We start from the raw sequence: 25,899 nt of genomic DNA on the forward strand, positions 1-25,899 counted from the left end.
CCTGGGATCGAGTCCCGCATCGGGCTCCCTGCTCCTTGGGAGCCTACTCCTCCCTCTGCCTCTCTCTCTCTCTCTGTCTCTCATGAATAAATAAAATGAAAAAAAAATCTCTAAAATAAAAATTTATCTTTTACATGGCTATGTTGTATTAAAAATAATGGACTTTTGGGGCACCTAGGTGGCTCAGCCGGTTGAGCATCCAGCTCTTAATTTCAGCTCAGGTCATGATCTCCGAGTTGTGAGATCGAGCCCCACATCGGGCTCCACACTCAGTGGGGAGTCGGCTTGGGATTCTCTCTCTCCCTCTCCTTCTGCCCCTCCCTACCTCTCCCCCCCACACCTCAAATAAATAAATCTTCAGAAGATTTTTATTTATTTATTTGAGAAAGAGCGAGAAAATGAGAGTGAGTGAGGTGAGGAGCAGAGGAAGAAGTAGGAGCAGGCAGCCCGATGTGGGGCTCGATCCCAGGACCCTGGGATCACGACCTGAGCCAAAGGCAGCCACTTAACCGACTGAGCCACCCAGGCGCCCCAATAAAATAATCTTTTTTTTTTAAGATTTTATTTATTTATTTGACAGAGAGACAGCGAGAGAGGGAACACAAGCAGGGGGAGTGGGAGTGGGAGCAGCAGGCTTCCCGCCGAGCAGGGAGCCCGATGCGGGGCTCGATCCCAGGACCCTGGGATAATGACCTGAGCCGAAGGCAGATGCTTAACCAACTGAGCCACCCAGGCACCCCCCAATAAATCAATCTTAAAAAAAAAATAACTGACTTTCTAAACTTACCCTACTGGTGGAGTGAATTTGAAGTGAACTCAGGTTTACCTATGAAGATTCAACCACAAATAGCCTGTCCAAGATCTCCTTCTCTTTCTAGGGCCAAAGAAAAAGACATGTAGAAACATCACTGCACGACTGCTTTTTCTTAGGATTTCTTTAGGTTTGAGTCCCCTTGCTATTCAAAGGGACGTGGGTCCTCAGACTAGCAGTGGTACAATCCAGTGCTTATTGGAACTGGGCAATCTCAGGCCCTTCCCCAGACCTCCCGTGTTAGAATCCACGTGTGAAAGTCTGAGAAAAGCGGGGGGAAAGAGCACAGGAATCCCCCAAACTCTGTTAATGCTCCTTCTTCTTAATCAGACACCATCAGAAGGTAGCTCTCTCCTCAAATGTTTACCCTCAACCCTTTTTTGGGAAGTCATTTCCACACCCAACGTGGGGCTTGGACTCACGACCCCAAGATAAGAGTCACACGCTCTACTGACCAAACCAGCCAGGCGCCCCAATCCTCAACTCTCTTAATGCATGCCCTTAAGTTAAAATGAGTATCACCCAACATCATGTACCTGAAAATTAAAAGCTAATACTTTGAAAGGATGGCTCTCCGTCTGGAGCCTCAACTTCATCTAGACCGGAGGTTGAAATCTTACATGCCTCTAAGAGCCAAGCAGGTCTTAAAAATGAGTAAAACACTCAGATAACGGCCACCGACCCCTGTCCTTGGGGTCGAGGAGGTAAGAGAGTGGTGGGGGCTATGGCAAATTTCAGAGCTCGCCTTCCATCTGAAGACAACAGTAGCTACTCGGCTCTGCCGCCGAGTGTTGCCCAACAGGAATGCAGGCTCGATGTTGCCAGATCTTCCGATATTTCAAAAGAAGCTGAAAGTCTGGGTTTTTAAAACATGTGAAATCTCTCAATTTTTAAATGCTGGCAATTCACTTAAAATTTTAAAAGAACACCTCTGTGTGCCAGATTCAGCCCACCAGTTTGAGACCTTGGCTCCAGACTGATGATTTCCAAATTCTTTAAGCTTGTGTAACCCATCTGTGCTGGTTTTCATGCTTACTTGCTGGTCACCAAGAAGAGAGGTCACATCAATATAAATGGTACAAACCAAACCACGACGACTACTGTATTTTAAATTTTACATTTTAATATTACAAATTATATTTTAAATATTACAAACTGCCAAATCAATAACGAAAGTGACCATATGTCAGTGATACAAATATTTCCTAGATGTGAAATACATGTTTAATTCATTCGCTACATTGTCACTGCTACAGAAACAAATACATAGAATACCCAGCTCATGGGTGTGTTAACAATTATGTTGGGTTCGGGGCACCTGGCTGGCTCAGGCAGAAGAGTATGCGACTCTTGATCTCGTGGTTGTGAGTTCGAGCCCCACGCTGGGTGCAGAGATGACTTCAACGAACCAACGAATGAATGAATCAATGAATCAACAAACGAATAAATAAATAAATAAAAAGTTTAAAAAAAAAAAAGAATTATGTTGGGTTGAAGTTTTCATTCCAAGTAATTCCATAATTAAAAGGTGGCCAAATGAAATAATTTCAAATTCTTGAATGATTAAGTTGACCTGTGAAAATGCTGTATTAAACATAAGTTGGGACCTATTATTATTTAAAAAACAAAATACCCTCAACGTGAAAACTGCAAAACCCCCATTTTCTTAAACCATTCAATTGTTCCGAGCAAACTTAAACAATGTGGTGTGAATACGCAATTTACATTTGCTTTCATTTTGGGGGCACTGGGTTCCAGGCACAGCTGTGTCCCCAGCACCGTGCTTGCAGACTTCATTATTTGCACATGCCTTGCCGGAGGTGGCATAAATCACAGGCTCAGAGAGCAGACTGGCGACAGGGACTTTGATCTGCCCCCTTGAACCCATCCGGGCCTACTCAATATTGGGCAATTTAATTAAAAAGGAAAATCAACTTTCGGCTTCCCCATCTGCAAACAGGAAAAGCATCAAGGGATGGCCTATACTTGAAGAGTGTGAGACCAAAGTGTAGTATTCTTTGTCTTTGGCCCACTTGCAGGGGATCTTGCAGGGGCAGCGCACACCTTGGCTCCCTGCACCCCGGACAGCTGACTGGGTCGGCCCGACCCGCTCACGTGGGCCTACGCTCCTGGCCTAGTACTCAGTAGGGCTGGGGGGATGAACCAATCAGGACGAGGAGTGAAGGAAGGTCACAAGATAGAGCTGCATCGTGACCACTGCACTGCTTCCCGTCAGGCCTATAGATTCCCGCCACAGGGAAACGGCATGCAACAGATTCCATCGAGTCACCGGAGAAACTCACTGCTCTAAAAGGAAACCCACAGATGCTAAGTTTTGGTTAAATTAAAGATGTCACGGGGGTGGTTTAGTATCACAAAAGCGCTTTGAGTATGTACTCAAAAGCCTCCAGTGAAAAGGTTTCCTTCTGAGAACACGCACAGGTTCTGTGGAAGCTTTCTACTGATGAAGTGTGTCTGTCGGAGTTGTAGAGGGCCAACGAAGTCGATGGGCTGTGCCCTTCTGTGGCCCTCCTTAAACAATCTAGTCTCTGTTGCTCCGGGAAAAGAGAGGCAAGGGCTGTTGGCGGGGGGCGGGGGGGGGGGCACAGAGCTGCACCGTCTGCTCCTCAGACAGAGAGCACCGTGCTCCCGGCTGCCCTCGGGCTCCTCGGAGGACGGTGAGAGTCACGGTTCTGCTCTGGTGTTCTCTACTGGGGGAAGGCCTAAGATTTTATTTGAAGACCGGTTTCTATCATTATAAAAGAGAAAGTTTGAAAACTACCCTTTTAGGTAAAGGCTACAGACGACAGCCACGGCACGGCCGAGACCCTCGGAGGGCAGAGTCGAGAACGTTCGTGGCTGAGAAGCTGCCGACGCTTTTGTCTTTGGGCCAGTTGGAAGCCCCGGGCCCTGGGAAGATCTTCCAGCTTCCACGTAATTGAGGAAACTGACAAAAATCAGATTAAACGGTCCTAAAAATCTGTCCTATGTTTTTTATCCTTTAAGGTATGAATATATATATATATATTTCAAAACGTGTGAAGAATTCTACAGCAAGTCGGTGTCAGGGAAACGACGGCCAGCTCGCGAGCCTCTACCCTCACCGAAATCAACGACCCACATCGAACGTGAGACTGAGCATGGGGGGCGGGGAGGCAAAACCAAAAACGCCTGGATGAACCATCTTTGAGATTTGCAAAGGCGAATGCCCCGCCTCTCCGGGAGGGCACAGTAACCCTAAATCATCCCAGAGTTCGTCATCAGCCCTGTGGCTAAACGAAGACGACTGAGGACGTTTGCTAAGTGAAAGGGTTGCCCAGCGCTCTGAACCTCGGTTCCAATCTGCAAACAACGTGCTGGCCCCCACTGACGTAACCCCACGGAAGCCCTCTCGGGAGTTCCTACCCCGGATCTTGCAGGACCAGCGCACACCTTGGCTCCTTGCACCCCGGACAGCTGACTGGGTCGGCCCGATCCTCTCACGTGGTCGCCTGGGCAGCAATCTCTTCCCTCGATGCCCCTACCGCTCCGCGGAGCTTTCCTGCTCCCTACTGTCCACGCTGGGGCATGAGCACCTCTTGATTCTCAGGCAGACCTTCTAACAGCTCTCTTGTGCTTGGCACATTCACTTTCCGTGCCCCCAAATTAAAAGCAAATGAGATTTCTTTCCCCCCCTCGAAAAGACCTTCCCCAGAGAGCTAATATGTAGGACAAGCAGGGATATTGGTTGGATCAATTAAAATGAATCCTCTTCAGTCTACTATACAAATAAAGCTTTTTTTTTTTTTTTACACTGTCGACCCCAACATCACGAAGATCAGTGTTCGAATTTGTGACGATCAGTGAAACTTACCTCACGCTGGACGTGTGGAGACTGGGATGTAGTCAGCAAGGGCTGGACACAGTGGACAACAACTTCCAATGCGCCTAAGTCAGGAAAAAATGAGAAGCAAGACGCAAAATTACCTTTTCAGAAGAAAAGTTAAGAAATTCTAAAACAAAACAAAACAAAACCAAAACACCCCAAAATCTACTTCCTTTGAAATGCCTCACAGTTAACACCTTCTACTTTGTATTTACAACCCTCAAAGTTAAACTGCCAAGACGTTCCACATATTTCCCCACTGTCTGTTTATCATCTAACATTCGCACCAGGCGGTGGATCTGGCCCCCTCATTATCAGGCTGTATTAGCTCAAACACTCAGCATTGTTAGCACAGTGAGCTCATGGCCTATTTCAGTTTTAAATTAACATTTGGCAATCACCCGGGTAATCAAAACAAATGACTCAGTCGTTTAGAATAGACTTATTAGTTGAGCCTTTTTTTCCCCCTCTTTTAACATCTTTAGAATATTTTGCCACAGGAGGGCTCGGATCCAGGCAGAATGTAGAGCACAAGTCACCAGAGGAATATTTAGAGGTGTTGCCATGGAGACGAGGTGCCGCGTGACCACTGAAGTTATCTCCAATCAACAATGGCATTAGGATACGGGCAGGCGAGCAGGCTCATCCCTGCCGGGGGCGGAGGGCTCGCATCACTAGGAAACAGGTGTGCCCTGTGCTTTTCCCGTCACCCAAGCGAAGACAGTCCCCTGACACGTCGCCCCCCCCCCCCAGAGGCACCTCGCTGCCTTACCCCCGCCCCCCACCCCATTCAGAAGGGCCGGCTGGGGCTAAGGCAAAAGGAGGTGTGTGATATCCTGAAACACAGACCGAGAGCGCCTTTACATCAACTGTGAAATGGACATGAGCAAGTGAGATCTGAGGAAAAGATGGCTCCCTGAGAGTAGGGCCCCCCATCTGTTCTGTTCCCTGCTCTATCTCCATGCCTGGAACAGTGTCTGATGGACACACAGGAGACTCTCAGAAAGCATCTGTGGAGCGGTGTCTGGGTGGTGCAGTCGGCTAAGCCTCTGATTCTTGGTTTTGGCTTGGGTTGTGAGATCGAGATGGGGGGGGAGCCTGACTGATGCGGGGCTCTCTCTCCCTCTCCCTCTGCTCCTCCCCTGCACTCTCTCTCTAAAATAAACAAATAAGTTTTGTTTTTTTTTAAAAGAAGTATCTATGGAACGAGGCAGGGCAAACAAACCATGGATTATAACCAGGCTCATGAATGCCCACCTCCCGCCCCCAACCAACCACTTCTGGGTTGCTCCCCCAACAAGCAGGGGTTAGAGAGTTTTAAAAGCGTTCAGTGTACTGGAAAAGAAGGAGCTGGTCCAGTTAGTTCAACAGGCCGACGGGTTCATCTGTGTAGAGATCTTAATGACAAGTGTCACATTGAAGACAACTCTTGCCCACTCAGGACCGACAAGGGTGCTGACTACAGGGACAGGTTCTTGTCTCCCAGATCAAAAGCCAAGCGGCCAAGAGCTAGTTTTCAAAAGCAAATGTCTGAAAGGGACGGACTTCAAAGAAACAACTTCTAGTCCCCTTCCCACCTCTATTTACCTAGAGCTGGCATTTTCACATTCTGTCATATGAATATGTGTTACTTGTTTCAGGTTGTGTGTCGTCCGTCCTACGGACCCTGAAGTGTCTCTGTCTTGGGGGCAGGCCCAGAAACCCCACCTCTCTTTCCTGACCCTACTTAGCAGGGCACGGAAACATATACAGAAAAGGCTTCACCCCGTCTCCTTTCCCACTACCCACAACCCATTTGCACGGAACTCACTGTTTCTAGAAGGTGCCACACCCTTTCATGCAACTGGGGTGCGAGTGCAGCATGGCACAGCTGTTCAGACGAGGGCGCCAGAGTCAGACTGCCTGGGCTCAAACACCGGCCCTGCCTCCCACCCGCTGTACAACCTCTGAGCCTCATAATGGGCAGCTATCTCACAGAGCAGCTGGTAGGCAGGAGGGCAGCGCCTCACCCGGACGGGGCGCTCACTGAACAGGAGACAGGCCAGGATCACCCCCAGGATCACAGGCGCACCCTAAAAATGGTATCAAACTCAGGGCGCCTGGGTGGCTCAGTCGTTAAGCGTCTGCCTTCGGCTCAGGTCATGATCCCGGGGTCCTGGGATCGAGCCCCGCATCGGGATCCCTGCTCCGCGGGGGGCCTGCTTCTCCCTCTCCCACTCCCCCTGCTTGTGTTCCCTCTCTGTCTCTCTCTCTCTCTGTCAAATAAATAAATAAAATCTTTAAAAAAAATAAAAATGGTATCAAATTCGGGTAACGATTTCAGGCGCTGCCACAAACACTTGGCACCAAATACGCCCCTGTTCACATTCAACCCAACGTAAACTTCGACCCCGAATCCATCCCACACTAGCCTTAATACACTATTTCATTCTACTCCCCCTTCCGGAATGGATTTTTCCTGGAGATGGGATTCGATACACACTGGGCTCTACCCGAGGGAATCGGTTCTGAGCTTAAAGAAGCGGAAGAGCTTCTTCCCTAACAGCCCTGCCAGGACCTTTCCTGCCTTCTCGGTCTGCTCCCCAACCTCCCACAAGTTCAGGCTCTGAGAGGTGGGCGGGGGAGGGGCAAAAGGCCGGTCTTCTAGCAACCACCCCAAGACCCCGGTTCTCCTTTCCGTAGGGAATCCTTGCATGTCATGTCCCCACACACCCTCCAGAGGGCAGAAGAGAGAAAGGCCCAAAGGCTGAGCAGGCAGAGTTCTCACACTGGGGTCCCCCTTGGGCCTCCCCCCCCCCCGCCCCCGAGTTAGCAGAGCCACAATTCATGCTTTCCCTATCAAGCACTAGACCGCCAAGGGCAAGAACAACGTGCACTGAGATTTCACCAGCATCTGTATCTCCGCCTCACTTTACTGCCGGGGCTAGTGTGGCCCCCTGAGCATGGGAGTCGGGGCGGGGAGGCTGAAGACACTCGTGGCAGGTGGGAGTTGGGTACCCCTCCTGATCCGCGGTGTGACCGTGCCTCTGAACAGACATCATACAAATTGCGTTGACGACTGTGCACAAGTCAAAGAATAAAAACCACTGCCAAACACACTGGGTAAAATGTGATGACAGCGAAGTCAAACCCAAACACTTTAGGGTTAGTCATGCTTTAAAATAAATCGTGTTCCTCTCATCCCACCCTGACAAAATTAATAAGTGGAATTAGGCAAACCATTTATATGATTCCAGAAGAAGCCAGCAGCTATGTTCTAGTGACACTGAACATATGTAATCATTCTCCTTCAGGTTTAACAATAGTTTATCGGGGTCACAGACAGTGGTGACCCCATCGCTACTGACAGCCAAGCTTAAACGATCCCCAAATCACCAGGCAACTGGGTGAATTATGTGGAAAAAGAAAATCCAGAGCCAGCAGCTGTTTGAATGAACCTAAAAGACCAGTTGAATCAATCAAAACGGATGAGCCCCATAGATTCATTGTCTCCTCTAAATTCTCTGAAATGTGATTGTCATGGTAACTGTTCCTTAATCATGCTCTTCAGACTATTCTCTCTTACCTAAGAAACCGAAGAGCGGTGAACCCCAAATGTCTTCATCAGGTACACTTAGCATGGCAACGGGCAGCTCAGACGTCTCATTTTTCCTACCTTTATTCAGGTGCTCACACTGGCATATGTGCCGTTCAAAACACATTTTAAATGTTACCATAGGGCGCCTGGGTGGCTCAGTCGTTAAGCGTCTGCCTTCGGCTCAGGTCATGACCCCAGGGTCCTGGGATCGAGTCCCACATCGGGCTCCCTGCTCGACAGGAAGTCTGCTTCTCCCTCTCCCACTCCCCCCGCTTGTGTTCCTGCTCTCGCTATCACTCTCTCTGTCAAATAAATAAATAAATAAAATCTTTAAAAAAAAAATGTTACCATAAATGCAATAAATACAAATAAGTTGGCCACGGGCTCGTTTCCTTTAGCAGAAGAACTGATAAACTGGCTCTCATTCAGCAAAATAATTTATTGGTAAAAATAAACACAGAAGAAAGATGCCTCATTTGTGGTAATTTCAACATAATCAAGATCTGTAACATCATCAGATCTCTAACAACATATTAACTTAATAAATAAACAAAAACCGAAAGGATATTACGTTACAGAAATGCAATAAAATCTAATTTTGTGTTTTTATATTAGGATTTAGTATAGAGTATATCACAAAACATACTCTGGAAGATCATTTATTTACTCCACACAAGTTTCTAATCTTCATTTTATATGATATAATCATAATATTCTTCACAATTTTTTCTTTGTTTTACTTATCAATTTATTTTGAAGATCATTCCATATTGGTATATACAGAACTGCCTCATTTTTAAATGGCTGTCTGGTAGTCCATTGTAGGGGAGTGCTATTGTAACTTTATTATTTTTTTATTTTATTTATTTATTTTATTTATTTATTTTTTAAAGATTTTATTTATTTATTCGACAGAGAGAGACATAGCGAGAAAGGGAACACAAGCAGGGGGAGTAGGAGAGGGAGAAGCAGGCTTCCCCGCGGTGCGGGGAGCCCGATGTGGGTCTTGATCCCAGGACCTTGGGATCACGACCCGAGCCAAAGGCAGACGCCTAACAACTGAGCCACCCAGGCGCCCCTATTTTTTTTATTTTTTTAACTATGTCTAGCTGGGTTTTTTTTACAGAGAGAGGGAGAGTGAGGGAATGGTGGTAGGAGGAGGGAGAGAGAGAATCCTAAGCAGGTTCCACGCCACGGGACTCAATCTCACGACCCTGAGAGATCATGACCTGAGCCGTACTCAAAGAGTCAGGTGCTTAACCAACCGAGACACCCAGGCGCCCCACTTTATTTTTATTTCTATTAATTTATTTTTATTTTCTGAGTCTAGTTGACACACAATGTTACACTAGTTTCACGTGTACAACACAGTGATTCAACAAGTCTACACGTTAGGCTGGGCTCACCATTATTCTTCACAATTTGGAAAGAGAAAGGTTTGATCCTTATTCAGTTTCAGAAAAGCTAGCTTATATTTTTAAAAGATATCCACTAGATAACACTACACGTTTAAAATTGTGATCACTCTAGATCCTTTCCCTAGATTTTTAGTTCCTTCAGAAAACTAAAAAGTGTACAGCTTTACCAAAGTTAGAGCGATGAGCCATTTTTAAACCTTATATTGAAATACACATTAACACTTTAAAATATTGAATTTGTTTTTATAGGTTGCCAAACTAGGTAAGGAAGGGTGCCTTTCCTTCCGGATATAGCATGACCTATAAACCAACAAAAGGTGGAAAGGTGAGCAGTGCCCCCACCATGACTCAAATAAACACTAAAAAGCTCTTTCCGTGGGGCTATTTCTGCATGCAAATTTAAAGAAATTTTTGCTCATAAAGGAGGGAATATTAAATAAAAATATATGTTTGTTTTTTGACTGGGGTAGTAAAAACATTAAGAATACTTTTGCGGGGCGCCTGGGTGGCTCAGTCGTTGAGCGTCTGCCTTCAGCTCAGGTCATGATCCCAGGGTCCTGGGATCGAGCCCCGCGTCAGGCTCCCTGCTTGGCGGGAAGCCTGCTTCTCCCTCTCCCACTCCCCCTGCTTGTGTTCCCTCTCTCGCTGTGTCTCTGTCAAATGAATAAATAAAATCTTAAAAAAAAAAAAAGAATACTTTTGCAACATAAACAAAAATAGGGGCGCCTTTGGCTCAGGTCATGATCCCAGGGTCGTGGGATTGAGCCCTCCATCAGGCTCCCCACTCAGCGGGGAGCCTGCTTCTCTTTCTCCCTCTGCCGCTCCCCCCTGCTTGTGCACTCTCGCTCTCCCAAATAAATAAATAAAATCTTAAAAACAAAATAAATAAATAAACAAACAAGTGGGACTACATCATACTAAAATGCTTGAGCACAGCAAAGGAAACCATCAACAAAACAAAAAGGCAATCTACTGAATGGGAGAAAATATGTGCGAATCATATATCCAATGGGGGCTCATATCCGTTACAGAAAGCACTCCCACAACTTCAGGGCCAAAACCAAACAATCCAATTAAAAGATGGGCAGGAGATCTCAATAGACATTTTCCCAAAGAAGACGTCCAAATGGCCAACAGATACATAAAAAGACGCTCAACACCACTCATCATCAGGGAAATGCAAATCCAAACAACAGTGAGCTTTCACCAGAAGGGCAGGTGGACTGGCCATTAGGAAAAAGACAAGAAAAAACAAGTGTTGGTGGGGATGTGGATAAAAGGGCCCCCTTGTGTGCTGTGGGCGGGAATGTAAATTGGTGCAGCCCCTGTGGAAAACAGTATGGAGGGTCCTCAAAAAATTAAAAATGGAGCTATCATCTGATCCAGCAATCCCAATGCTGGGTATTTATCCAAAGAAAATGAAAACACGAACTTGAAAAGGTATCTGCACCCCAACGGTCATTGCAGCATCATGTACAACAACCAAGACATGGGATAAAGAAAATGTGGCATAGATGCACCATGGAATATTACTCAGCCATTAAATAAAAAGATCGGAATCCTGCCACTTGCAATGACGGGGATGGAGCTCGAGGGCATTGTGCTGAGTGCAGTAAGTCAGAGAAAGACAAATGCCAAATGATCTCACATGCTATATGTGGAATCTTCAAAAAAAAAAAAAAAGCTCATAGATATAGAGAACAGACCAATGGTTGCTAGAAGCAGGGGTTAAGGGTGGAAGAAATGGGTGAAGGGGGTTGAAAGGTTAAAAAACGAAACAACAAAGACTGGAGCTATTTTTCCGTGTATATCATCATATAATTGCTGGTAAATGAGCTTGATGAGAATAAAGTAGAAAATGAAAAAGTATAATAAGACTTCAAGAATACTTAAGAATAGGGCCGCCTGGGTGGCTCAGTTGGTTAAGCGTCTGCCTGCCTTCGGCTCAGGTCATGATGCCGGGGTCGTGGGATCGAGCCCTGCATAGGGCTCCAGCCCTGCATCAGGTTCCCTTCTCAGCGGGGAGTCTGCTTCTCCCTCTCCCTCTGCTGCTCCCCCTGCTTGTGCTCTCTCTCTCAAATAAACATCTTAAAAAAAAAGAATACTTAAGAATAAAAAAGCCATCAATAACAGAAAAGGGGACACTAAAATTATCAGGCATCAGGAACAAATGTGAACAATGCAAAACAAAACAAACCAAATGGCAAAATCCAGCAAGAAAAATGAAGTGGCAAATATTTGCTAAAGTCAAAAGGTAAAACCTTAAAATTCTTGTCCTTTGCCCTAATGTCCAATGGTATTTCTGTTTTGTTTTAAAAATATGAAGACTGATGTCCCTTCAATGACTATTACAACAGCTCCCAAATAAAACAAATGATAAAATAAAAATTCACTTAATTGACTGATAGGCTCGAATTAGTCATTGCCAAGTTTACAACTTTCCCACAACTCCAAGCATTCTTTCGTTAAGAAACAGGATTGTTTCCCCTGCCATGATGACTGTGGGTAGCTTTCTGGGTGACTACAGTTCTGTACTTTTACATAACTCACTGGGGAATACCAGCTCCCTAACTCAAAGCAATGAGGGACAAAGGATGAGCACAGATCCACAGAATGTGACAATTCTGATAAAAGCATCTAGAGAGTGCTGGCTGTCTCAGAAGTTTGAGAGGAAGTACTGGGCCAAAGACATTCTAATACTGCCCTCACTCCCACAAACCATCACCCAGTCATGTCTGTTTGTCCTGCAAAAGAGCCTCCAGACCTTCTTCTCTTCCTTATAATCTCAAGTCCATGATCCTAATTTGGCCCATCATCACTTCACACCAGAACCATTAGCGACGGCTGGGTGCCCCCCCCAACCAAATTCCCTCAGATGAATCTGATGTGTAACCAAATTTGAGAACCACTACCCCAAATTCCTCTAACCCGTAGCTGTGAAAGTTTAGTGGGCAGCAGGGTCTCCAGGGGGAGTGGGAGTTGTCAAAACACAAAGTGCTGGGCCCCATTCCCAGTGTTTCTGATTCAGAAGGTCTGCGGTGGGCCCATGAATCTGCATTTCTAACAAGCTCCCAGGTGATGCTGATGGTCCAAGGACCCCACCTGGAGGAATAGTGGTCAGCAGTTAAAATCAGTAATAGTATAGGTATGTACTGTATACATCCTACAGTAACTATCGTAGGTACACTTCATTTGGCAAAAGAGAATGTACCATCTTCTGGAATCTCTTCCATGATTGGCAAAATTGGGCTAGGAAAGTCAAGACTCCCGGCTCTCTCCTCCTCCCCGTCAGTTCCATACTCTCCACCACACCCTTCCCGTGTCTCTAACAACTTCTCCAATTAGAACGGAAGTTTCTTGCTTGAAGAGATCACTTTTGTTTTTAATAACTCTCCACAGCATCTAGCAAGCTTAGCCAAGTGCCTTGCACATAAGAGTAAGCGCTCAGTAAACATTTGCTGATTTCATTTTATGACGTTCTCTGGCTCCTACTTTATAAGCTGGGTCTGGCACTCCGTGAACTGTTTCCTCACACGTGGGCAACTGGGCAGCCCTGCTCCAATCAATTAGCCACAGGGTAAATCCTCCACATCAGCGTGCACTCTGCTGGAATCTGCTACAGGGACAAGAATAAACACACGAAGAAAAATGGCAGGGGCTTTAAAAGCGGAAGGAATGAGAACTTTAGAAGGGGACGCAATTCAACTTTTGAGCTGCGTGTCAGAAAACACTTAGGAAGTACCCCTAGGCTCCGTCGTCCAGCTCACAGTCCAGTGTAGCAGTAAAAACCCCGCCTAGGGAAGGGCATTGCTCTCGTAGTTTGAATGCTTCGGCCAACAGTCCCCCAGCTCTTTCGTGCTGAGGTCCTCCTTGTTCCTTAACAGAAAATCCACAAGGGACGGAATTACAGGTGAAGAGCAGACAGAGGGCAAGGAAGAGATGAGGGGCCAAAGGGCTGGGAGAAGCACTCAGGCAAGCAGCAAGGGACAAGAGGATGTTGTCACAGGCGTGCCTGGCATGCCCCGGCCACAGCACCTGCCCGGGCCTTCCAGCTATTTCCACGCAGTTTGAGTGGGAGGAGCAAGACGACTGGAGGCCTCGAGACTCGCCAAGCCTGTCTATACCTACGATGCAAATACGTTACGATGTGGTTGGATGGTCGCTTTTGCCACATCTACGACGGCCAGGGATTTCTGTACCATCAAGTCAGCTGCAGGCCACGGTATCCACGGTGAGGGTGACCACGAAGAGTGTGCTGGCCGTGCCTCGATTTGGTCACCACTGGTAGAGAGTAACCTGCGATCCTGGCAGCTGACCTGGAATCCCCCAGCCTCCACATGGAGCTTATCTAATAACAAGTATAATGATAAGTATACACAACAGATCCATACATAAAAAATTACTTCTGATATGTAAACTAAGTTTTAAATAGGTGAGCTCTATAACCAACTGTCCCCTTTATTCGTATTTTTTCAGGCAACTCTGGAGTTTTTCACTCTGGGTCTAATCACAGACCCAATGGGACACATTCTATGATCAACCACATCCCTAAGGTATCCATTCCTTGGGTGATCACCTTCATTTATGTTCTAATCCTGGATGTCTTATCAGTTGTTTCTCTTCTAGTCTCCCTCAGTCTCAATGCCCCTCTCAGAACCCATCCCCTGACCTCTGCTTACTACCACCTGCCATAGAATGTTCTGTGGTTTTGTTTTCGTTTTTAAGTAAACTCTATCCCCAACATGGGGCTCGAGCTCATGACTCCGAGAGCAAGAATTGCACGCTCCATCAACGGAGCTGGCCAGGCGGCCCTAGAATGCTCTGTTTTTACAGCCAACTCAAGAAAGCAACACATACTTGCAGTTGCTCATAATAATCACCCGGTTTCAGTATATAGAAACCAATTACAGTAAGACCTTAAAAACCCTAATCTTCTCACCCGGGCTTCCTGGTGAGCTGGCCACAATGAGTAACTGCACAGAGGTTCTGGTGTTGGGTCTTATGCTACCACAAGCCATGCAATAGCCTTTGGCCCAAAGCAATCCAACTCTGACCAGGATATTGGCTCAGAGTCGGTGTGAGCTCACCAATTGTCACTGTTGCTCATGACACCATAAGTGCAGGGTCAAAAAAGCAATCATGGGATTGTAGGGCAGGGAATTATGTTAAGTCCAGGGCCCTTCTCCAACACAAAGATGGCATGATGTCCCAATGGTGGCGGACAAAGCAAGGCCCAACCCAATGCTCACACAGACCTGTCCAATAACTACTGTGCAACCAGCCAGTGGTCAGCGGAACTGGGCCGCTCCCTTGGAAGCTCACCCTTCCACTTTGCGGGGGGAGGGGGCCCAGGATACCAGTTACATCACTCCGGGAGAAGCACTTCTCTTAGTTACTAGCGCTGAAAAACACACACTGCACTTGTATCTGCAAGTTAACAGTAAAAAAGTGCCTGATACAGTCTTTGTATTTCTGAATCTTAAAGGGTTTTTAAATAGATTTTGGGGGCAGTTTTAGGTTTGCAGGGAAATTGAGCAGAAAGTTCAGTTTCCATTTCCCTCAACACCTCCCTCCCGATTTCCGTGGTTAATATTTTATATTACCGTAGCACGTTTGTCATAACCAATGAGCCAATATTCACACTTTATTATTCCTTAAAGTCCATAGTTTACATTGGTGTTGTGCATTCTATGGATTTTGTCAAACGTTGAAGGTTTTCTCCCCTTTAGAGTACATGCTGAGGAGCGATGAATCACCTACCTTACCTCGAAGACAATTGTAATTGCTTTAGCTTTGTAAAAGGAAGTTTCATAGGATTATAAGGTAAACCATTTGCTTCTTTTTAATGATTCATGGTTTCAAAGTTTGTCCCTCCCATAGTCCACAAACACATTCACCTCTGATTATCTGAAAACCAACCGTTCACCACTCTCAAACCTCCAGCACGGCCCCAAACTTGAAAGGAGTCTGGAGAAATGATTGGACCACAAAACGGAAAGTAAGAAAAACAGCCTCTGAAACGATAGCTGACATGTTGGAATTAGTCAGTCTTGTTGGCAACTCAGTCTGGAGAGGTTTACAAAAACAGCTTTGTCATGAGAAAGCAGAGCAGTGTGAGAGCAGGAGCATCAGGAGACGGAAAAGACGAGGAAGAAGAAAATGGGGAGCGGAAGACAGGACAGGGCAGATGCAGTGGCATGCAGGAGCGACAGATGGACACTAGCTGGACAGCCTGATGGCAATGAAACAGACCGCCAGCCAGATGCAGAGAAGAACAGTGATGTAGACTGTTTTCGAGGGGGTAAGGGAGGAAGGGACAAACTGCATCTCAGTACTCTGGCCCCGAAATTGCCTAATTATTCTTCCATCTCAATACATCAATGGGAAGGCAACGTTTAACATATTAAAAGCTTGCTTTGCACCTAAGCGTGGAAAGATGGTACGCCTTCCACCCGCAAAAAATGCCCTCTGAAACCTTCTGGAAGGCTCAAGGGATAGGGTTTGTTTACTCCTGTATATAGAGATGCAAAATATTTACTCTCATTTTTTTCATTTTTACTTTGTAAGTGTGAAGCAAAATTCAAATTATTTTATTTGTCCTGTTCTTGGGGGATGTGACAGCTCACGGTAACTACTTTAGAAGAACACAGACCACTTTTCTGTTTTTATCAGAATCGTTTCTCTCTGGGCTGGAATCTAATCTTACAAAGTGGCTCTCACACCAAAGCAGATCAGTGGTTGCCTGAGGATGGGGGCAGAGAGAAGAATGTAAGGCCAAAGGAGCACAAGGAAAGTTTTGGGGGAGTGATAAAAATATCCTACCTCCTGATGGTGGCACTGGTTTCATGGGCGCATACATCTGCCCAAACTCATCAAACTGTATGCCTTAAGTGGATGCACTTTATCATCCATAAATGATAATCAATGAAGTTGATTTTAAATTATCTCGATCATTCCACAATGTACATGTGCACCACATCATCATGTGGTACCCTTTAAACATACGCAATTTGTTGATCATTCCTTAATAAAGCAGAGAAAAATTTGACATTAAAAAAGGGGCTCTAGCTGGAAAAAAGGAGGGGGCTCTAACAAAGGCAGACAGCTTTATCCGTAGATGCAAGTATAAACGTTCACCTCCTATAAGATAGTTGGCTGCTTGGTTTCTTTCCTTCGCGTGGTTAGGTGTGCTTACTACCTTGCACAATTCCTTCCCAGGTCCTTCCTTAAAAGAGGCAGAGCTTTTTTGTAGCCTAGAAGGGAAGGGCCTAGGATTTGAAAATTTGAACTGACCCTGGCATCTGGAGATGCAGAATCGCTGACAAGGAACTTAGTGTCCCCTTAGCTTCCAGAAGCTACCTGGCTGAGGAACTGATCATTTTAGGTATTTGAAACTACAGTTATTTACAGGCTGTTTCTTAGAAGCTGTTGAAAAACATAAAATCATGTTAATTCAAATCTCTAAATCCACTACCATGGCTTAGCGATGCAGAAATGTTTGGACTTGGGGCGCCTGGGTGGCTCAGTCGTTAAGCGTCGGCCTTTGGCTCAGGTCATGATCCCAGGGTCCTGGGATCGAGCCCCGCATCGGGCTCCCTGCTCCGCGGGAAGCCTGCTTCTCCCTCTCCCACTCCCCCTTGCTTGTGTTCCTGCTCTCGCGATCTCTCTCTCTCTGTGTCAAATAAATAAATAAAATCTTAAAAAAAAAAAAAAATGTTTGGACTTTATGGCTGCTCTATGTGCCTGTGTCTACTCTCTGGTCTCTAAGAAACCTGGGGGGGGGGGGGGGGAGACACCTGTTACTTGCCTTCATCCGGCCACGTATAGCGCAGGTGATGGATTATGCCTGGGCTTCACAAACAAGAATGATGTGTAAAACCAATCCTCGGTGTCTTCCTAATGAATCACGCATTTCCAATGTGACACGAGTCAAGCCGTCTTTTTTTTTTTTTTTTTTTTTAAGATTTTATGTATTTATTTGACAGAGAGAGAGAGAGATAGCCAGAGCAGGAACACAAGCAGGGGGGAGTGGGAGAGGGAGAAGCAGGCTTTCCGCCGAGCAGGGAGCCCGATGTGGGACTCGATCCCAGGACCCTGGGATCATGACCTGAGCCGAAGGCAGACGCTTAACGACTGAGCCACCCAGGCGCCCGAGTCAAGCCGTCTTATCCACACCCGAAAACTGAAAGCGAATAACAAGTCTTAATCAAATACAGAACTTTAGTTTTGTCCTCTCATCAAAAATCACCTTGACGATAAAACCTGTGTACTCCCAGCTATCATTTTCTTAGTATTGAAAAGTAAATTTAAACCCTTGTGACTATTACAAATTCTTGCGATTATGGTGCATATGGAACGGTTTCTGGCTTGGAATATATGTAAGACGCAGAGAGTTTTTATGGGGGTAAATAAAATATGCATTCTACTAGCACTGAAGTGCTGACAACAAAGACTTATTTTGAGTGTTCTTTTTCGCGGTTTCACCACATTTAAAAACCAGTGCACGTATATCTTCTGTGCATTTTAGATCCACGGCAGTTCAAAAATGAAGCACAAGCAAATCTCGCTGGTTTCAATACAGAGGAAAAGCCCTTTTCAGAAGAGAAATAACGGTGTACTCCAGGACGCCAGGAAGAGCTGGTTGCTCTCTGACAACGCACATACTCATTAGCAGGCAATAATGAGGAACAGGAGTAAAAACGACTTAAGAACACACCCCTAGGCAAGGGTACAATTTTCTCATTTGTTCAAATGGTAAGCCCTTGGCAATGAATATCCAATCCATATTCATTATCTCATGTAGCTGTAGCTTTGCTGGGGCCCCGGCTGTAGACGAGGGAGGATGTCGTGTTCGCGGCTTTCTGTGTCTATGCGGCCCGCGTGATCTCCATACGCAGTGTGTGCTTAATTCTAGTCTCCTGGTGACGTTTCTCTACTGAGTGACGCCAGCTCTCCTTACCCCACACCCGCTCTGGAGAGCAGCTTCCCTGCCGTGCCAGGCAGAAAATACCTGCCCGGCCCGGGTTGGGGTAACCCTAATACTGGCGAGTGGGGTCGGATGAATGGGACGATGTGGCCACACGCTGAGCCCAGAAAAGGCAAATGGGGAGAGTCTGCTGGACTGAAAGGGGAGTGACCCCAAGAGTGAGAGAGACACACAGACCAAGGAGACGCGGAGAGAGCGAGCTACAGGAAGAAAGGAAGAAGGGTAGGGGAGGAAAGAGAGGGAAGCTTACGGACGGATTTCATAGTGCCACATTACAACCACCACTCTGTGCGCCTGTGTTAGGCAGCATTTGCTACAATTCTGTTAACTTCCTACCGAAGTCTGGAAGCAGGTGCCATCTTTAAAATTTCCTTCCTACAATTTGAACAGACATCCCATTTTATAAAGGAAAAAAATTTCATGAAACAATAGCCCTGTGGTCTTCCAGACTACGATGTGGAAAGACTCTCATAAAGTCATTGCTCACTTCTGCGACTACAGGTACTTGGTACTCGCTCCATAGGCCAGGGGAAATTAAACTGAGGGCTAGATGCATGAAAGAGCTTCCCCACTACTAACACTCAATTTCAATAAAGCAAACAAGAGGACAAATTCCTGTAATGCTCCCAGCTGATTTTTTTTTTTTTTGTAAAGATTTTTTTTTTTAAGTCCTCTCTCCGCGTGGTGTGGGGCTCGAACTCACAACCCCAAGATCAAGAGTCATAGGCTCTACCGACTGAGCTGGCCGGGTGCCCCTACTCCCAACTGTTTTGATCATTTTCTGAAACTGGGAAATACTTGGCCTTTTTGGTATCCTTTAATATAGTTAATATACTTCCACCATAAAAGTCTGTTCTTTTGAGGGACAGGCCAACAAAAAGTTCGTGACTGTGAAGAGTTTTTATTTAGGAAATAAAAACTTACCCATGGGGGCGCCTGGGTGGCTCAGTCGGTTAAACGGCTGCCTTCGGCTCAGGTCATGATCCCGGGGTCCTGGGATCGAGCCCCACGTCGGGCTCCCTGCTCCGCGGAGAGCCTGCTTCTCCCTCTCCCTCTGCCTGCCACTCTGCCTACTTGTGCTCTCTATCTCTCTGTCAAATAAATAAATAAAATCTTTAAAAAAAAAAAAAAAAACTTGCGCATGTACAGAGGACCTAAAACTTCAAACCGGAACTCCAACACTAACACGCTGTATGACCTGGAAGCAGATGCTCAACCTCTGTGAGCCTCAGTTTACTTATCCATAAAAGGAGGGGAAGTGGGTCCTGACAGCCCTTTCTAGCGTGGGAATTCTATCACTCAAGTTGGAGGAGGAGAAATTTTAAGGAGCTTATGTGATCGTTCTCCAACTCCATAGCACTGTTCCCATTTCACTCCTTAGGACTATGACTTCTCTCTAGAGATGCAATAGTAACTCAAAAAACCTTTTGGTAAAATTCTTAAAAAACGACTTAGGCTACATTTGCAAGTTGGACTCTCTGCAGTGTACTCGCTCAAGTCCACCTTTAAAAAGAAATACGGGGGTTGGGGTGGGAGGGATGGGGTGGCTGGGTGATAGACACTGGGGAGGGTATGTGCTATGGTGAGCGCTGTGAATTGTGCAAGACTGTTGAATCACAGATCTGTACCTCTGAAACAAATAATGCAATATATGTTAAGAAAGAAAAAAAGAAGAAGAAGAATGTAGCAGGAGGGGAAGAATGAAGGGGGGGAAATCGGAGGGGGAGAAGAACCATGAGAGACGATGGACTCTGAAAAACAAACTGAGGGTTCTAGAGGGGAGGGGGGTGGGAGGATGGGTTAGCCTGGTGATGGGTATTAAAGAGGGCACGTTCTGCATGGAGCACTGGGTGTTATGCACAAACAATGAATCATGGAACACTACATCAAAAACTAATGATGTAATGTATGGGGATTAACATAACAATAAAAAATTAAAAAAAATAAAATAAAAAGAAATACAAAAAAAACCTAATTTATGGGTGGTGGGTTATAACTGATTTTTCTATTCTTCTTTAAGCTTTTCTGTATTTTCTGAACTTCCCTACAATGAGAAAGTACCACTACTGTCATGAAAACGTTGGATTTTTGAAAGGATTCGTGCATTCTTGCAAGTTTTATCAGATTTCTCAAGTCTACTCTAAAATCATGCGGGGGCAGGTACAAAATCCGTATCACGATGCGTGCCCATACCCAGGGCTTGATCACCCCAGTGGCTGATTGCTGCAGTCCGAGTCACGACATTATTATTATAATCAGAATCTATGGCTCCCAGACCTATGTGGAAATCAAAGCATGCATTTTATCTAAATAACATTTCTTTTTTTTTCCCCCAGCATCCTGGCCCTTGAGAATCATGGTTGAAATTCCTTTCCAATTTAAAGTAAATGAAATGAAACATGAAGTCCTCCTTCTACCCACCAAAAAAAAAAAAAAAAAAAATGCTTGCCAGACAAAATATGATTGCTATTGGGCTGGTTTTTTTATTTTTCCTCTTGTTATGTTCGAAAACACAACACATCAAAAGTTAAAATAAATATTTAGCTGTCAAAACAAAACACACCCCTCATATGGAAAACACAAGTACGAGTTTGATGACGTTTATTATAAAAACAACTTCCATAGCAAAAACAAATGTTTAAATTGTTTAAAAAGATGACAGAACCAAATGCTGTCATTACTAAGTTCTACAAGACAGTCCCAAGAGGTAGAAGGTGAGCCGCAGAAAGAATATAAACACCATTAGCTAACTTCCAATGTGTCATGGTTATCACAACAGTGTTTGAAAAATTCAAGTAAGATAGCAAAGATAGCAAATGAAGTTCTCCTAAATGACAATTACAGGCTTAGTTTGGGTAGATCCCTAGAACAAATTCCCTGTTGACTTTAATTCTCATCAGGGGAGGAAAATACGGTGATTCACCTCCCCATTCTCTACCTGAATATAATCCATCATCTATGACACGTTACCTCTGAAGTCTCTTTTCATCCAGGACCAGTTACTCACCTTTCTACAGCATGCTCAACTCACCCCCCTTCACCGACCGCAAGATTTAGAAAGCAGCAAGGCACCGGGGCTTAGTCATGGGACTTACGTTCAAATCCCAACTCTCCCACTTAGTTGTGCAATCTTAGACAAGTTACTTTCCTAACCTCATCTGTGAAATGCGCATCGTTCCTCTGCAGAGTTGCTGGGAGGATCAAATTACACAGTGGGTGTAAATTCAATGAATGTATTTTCTAGAACTATAGCAGGCCTTCAAGTAATGTCAGTTCCCTTTCTCCCCCTACTCCCGGCCACTCGCTTCCAAGTATGATCAAATTTAACGTTCACGGTTTTAATTACTCTCAAGCAAGCTCAATGGTATATAGGACATGTAGTAATTTTAATGTTGTTAAGTAAGATTTTGAATGGAGCACGCCACAAGGGAGATGGGATAACGACGTTGTGCTCAGAAACCATGAACTTCTTGAGGAGTAAGATGATCTTATTTTTGATGTCTGCTTCCAACCCTGACCAGCCGTAAGACCTGAAGCAAGTTACTTTGCTTCTCTGAGCCTGGTTCCTCACGTATAAGAGGAGAAGAATATAGAATGTATACAAGGGCCTGGCCTTTTAATTATTCAGGTCGACGTACTGGGACTAGTCAATTTTAAGACTAGTAGGGTGAGTTCAGCAAACACAATGTCTCGTCAAGACGCTGTTGCTGCTTTCTACTCTGCCTGAAGTTAGTTTTACTGCATCTCATAGAAGGAATTCCATCAACCTCAGCACAACTGCCATTTCAGATCAGGTAATTCTTTGTTGTGGGGGCTGCCCCAGGTGATGCAGACTGTCGAAGCCAAATCCTTGGCATCCACCTGCTAGACATGAGCAGCATGCCGCATCCCGATTCATGACAGCCAAAAATGTCTCCAGACATTGTTCAATGTCCCGTTTGGGGGGGGCGGTGCAAAACCGCCCCAGTTAAAAACTACTGGTCTAGCACTATCCACAAACAGGGCAAAGCACAAAGATCTCAGGAGGTACCCCGGCAGGAGGGCGAACGTTTACTAGAGCTACCCTTCAGTATCATTCACTCTTCTGGGTTCCATCATCCATTATCCATAACCCAAAGTTGACCACAGAATAATTTTGTTTGGCCCCATCTGCTGTCAGAAGATGATTTTAAGTCACGGGAAGGAATGCTGGCCTGGCCGCTGTCTCCTCACAGCTCCATGAGGTGATATAAAGTGTGGAACTTAAATCAGGAAGTCTCCTATGTCCTATGTCCTTCACATAAAACGTATCTTTTTCTAAAAAAGGCCACAGGCCTTAAGACCCTTAAGATAACTTATAAACCAGGTGCCTGGGTGGCTCAGTCGGTTAAGCATCTGCCTTCGGCTCAGGTCATGACCCCGGGGTCCCGGGATCGAGGCCCATGTCAGGTTCTCTGCTTAGCGGGGAGTCTGCTACTTCCTCTCCCTCTTCCCTGCTTGTGCTCTTTCTCTCTCAAATAAATAAATAAAATCTTTTTTAAAAAGATGACTTATAAACCATATTATTACCCAAAATGAAAAAGTATGTCTTAGTTGGGAAGGTGAGGTACTATTCATACCATGAATATTTCCCTGGCCAGCAATGACTCCACTGTGCGCATGGTTGAAGCATGTTTAATGTATATAAAGCGCTATGTTAATGCCCCAAAGACTCTGGACACCCCTTGATTATTCAAAACAAATTCATGGTCTGTTTTTCGTTTCAATAACTGCCCCAACAGGCGGGAGCCATTTCTTAACCACCATGTATCCCTGCACCTAGCACAGAGCCTCCAACACAGGCAGCAGCTCAGTAAATGTTTGTTGAATAAATGAATGGTCATATATTCTGCTTAATTAAGTACTCCGTTGACAAAGAAAAAAAAAAGAACCTTTCTTTGCTCTCGTCCAGCAGGAGCTGAAAGAAAGGATCTTTTTAAGAGAAAATAATTACAGTCTACTCCCTTTTACCCTAAATCCAAACAACTGGAAAGTTCAATTAACCAAAAAAATTTCGTAGGCAAAAGTTGGGGAATGCAGCCAAATAGATAAGGCCTAAAGTTCAAGCAAGCACAAACATTTGTTCAACTCCCAACGTTGCTGGCACCAGAGGGGGGATAAGGGAGGGGTGTGGGGCAGAAGGGAACCAGGAGGTGGGGAGCAGAAAAACAGGGATCGGCCTCTGAAGGTTGGCTTCCATTCCTTCAACAAACTGTTATTTTTTTTTAATGTCAAAACTTTAGGGGTGAGGGTCAAATTTATGCAAAGGCTTGATTTGCCAATTATTCTTCCAATGGCTATAAGCAAAATCTTTAAGACTATTTAGAAAGATATTTGATCATACTTTCATTAATTTCTGAGATTTCTTCTTTTTTCCCCCCCTCCAGTCCTGCAGGGCAAACAAGAGGTTCTCAAAAAGCTGGCTAAAGACATCCATTTACTCCTCTTGTCTGGAGAAACTGAAGTCTCCACCACCCATCAACATGTTTCCCTCTTTTTACCACTCTCAGCATTCTATTCCTAAGAGAGAAAACAATCAGACTTAAATTGTATTTTTAAATGCATAAGTTTTACATTGTTGCCTGTAATAAGAATGTGTATCGCAGTAATGTTAGAAATGGTGCATTTAATAGTGCTTATTTAAATGCATTTCATCAATCTGAGACCAGAATCTCTATTTCCAGTTTAGTATTTCCAGTAAACAAAGTAATTATTTAAGTGGTCCATTCGTTTGGTAGATAACTAAATTAGCTCCAGTGCACTGGTATCATACAAGAGGAATCTTACACAAATTTTTTTGAAAGTTTCACTCAAAAATCTAGACTTGGTTGAAAAAAAAAAAAAAAAAAGCTTTCCTTCTCCAAAAAATTCAATATGGGAATGGAAGCGTAGAATTTTAAAAACCATATATGGTTACAGATCCTATATGGTAATCTTCGACTACATACTTATTGCAAGGCGGTTTGTACAAATCATGGCCTATCTGACCAATTTCCTGTTGCATAAAGATTATATTTGCTCTTAAAAATGTTAAATAACCATTTTTAAAGACTGAAGGTAAAGACTAGATTGGAACCTTATGTAACCAAAATGGGAAAGCACGTATAGCCTCACCACATTAAAGGCGTATGCCTTTTTAGTATGTACTCTTCTTAAGCAAATACAAGCATGAGTTTCCAAAGGCAGAGCTACCATCCCAGAAGCCCTTGCTTCTTCAGTGTAAAGAATGGGGAGGGTTCTGTTCCTGGAGAAGATGAGTTGGGGAGGGAAAGGCTTTGCAAAATTCCAAGGGATTCATAATTTAAACTTATGCTATTCTGCAAATGTTCACATCAAATTTACATTAAAACTGTCTTAATCAAGATAACGAAAAAAAAATTATTCCTACTGCTCTATAAGCTTGCCATAGATTTGATAACCCAGGGAAGAATTACAGGCAATTACGAAATGATGGCTCCAATTAGGAAAACTGGATTTGTTCCAAATTCAAATCAAAGGGGGCTCAGAAAATCCCGATGGAATAATTTAAACGAATACAGGGGACTTCCAGCAAAGACATACGTTTATTCTATTATTACCTCTTCTAAAAGCCAAGCAAAATGCTAACACGACGTATCTCTTGCCCTTCAGGAAATTAAAAAACCAAACCTGGAGTCCCCTTTATAAACCCTGTTCGCTCTTCTTTTCCCAAGGGGTCTCCCTGGCACAGGGTTTTTATTGTAAAGGGCAATCCAAACAAACCTGAGAAACTCGCACAGTCCCCAGTGCAGAAAATAATATAGCACTGAACACGAACCACACACAGTCTTCCCTTGCTCCTTTGCAAACCTCTACCTAGTCCTGGACGGCTGAGAAGAGGTCACTTGGAATGGAAGAGAAAGAGAAGGAATGGAAGAGAACGAGAAACTTCGAAAGCACAAACCTCTCTCCCAGAACCTAGAACAAACAGCACCTTGTAGGGATTTCACGCTTTTCGAGGCGGAAAGGTCACACCCTGCAGTTCTGAAAATCCACCTTCTAAGGCTCAACCCACGTGACAGAACCATCCTCTGGCTTCCCTAGGTTCCACGCTGGAGCTGAAACCCCCACTCTCCCCACCCCCATTCGCCCCCCCCCCCCCCCCGCCATCCCCTCAGTAGGAAGAACCGCTGCGGACCCTCCCCGCCCCCCTCACTCTCTCTGCACCCCACCCCCAACTCCTCCAACCGCCCCCCAGCATCCCCG

The 25,899-nt window shown here is 45.1% G+C and overlaps 1 protein-coding gene across 1 annotated transcript in view; it reads right to left on the reverse strand.

The window, feature by feature from the left end:
- Positions 1–745: 745 nt before the first annotated feature.
- LOC116647109 overlaps positions 746–25,899 on the reverse strand; it is a 30,021-nt gene continuing 4,867 nt past the window's right edge. Inside the window, exons 3-4 of the mRNA XM_032428241.1 lie at positions 4,665–4,738; positions 746–874 (exon numbers count right to left, since the gene is read on the reverse strand). Of these exons, the coding sequence (XP_032284132.1) occupies positions 827–874; positions 4,665–4,738 (122 nt within the window). The 3' untranslated portion in view covers positions 746–826. The remainder of the gene's footprint in view (positions 875–4,664; positions 4,739–25,899) is intronic.

This window comes from Phoca vitulina, unplaced genomic scaffold (genome assembly GCF_004348235.1).
Source record: "Phoca vitulina isolate PV1807 unplaced genomic scaffold, GSC_HSeal_1.0 scaffold39, whole genome shotgun sequence".
NCBI classification, from domain to species: domain Eukaryota; kingdom Metazoa; phylum Chordata; class Mammalia; order Carnivora; family Phocidae; genus Phoca; species Phoca vitulina.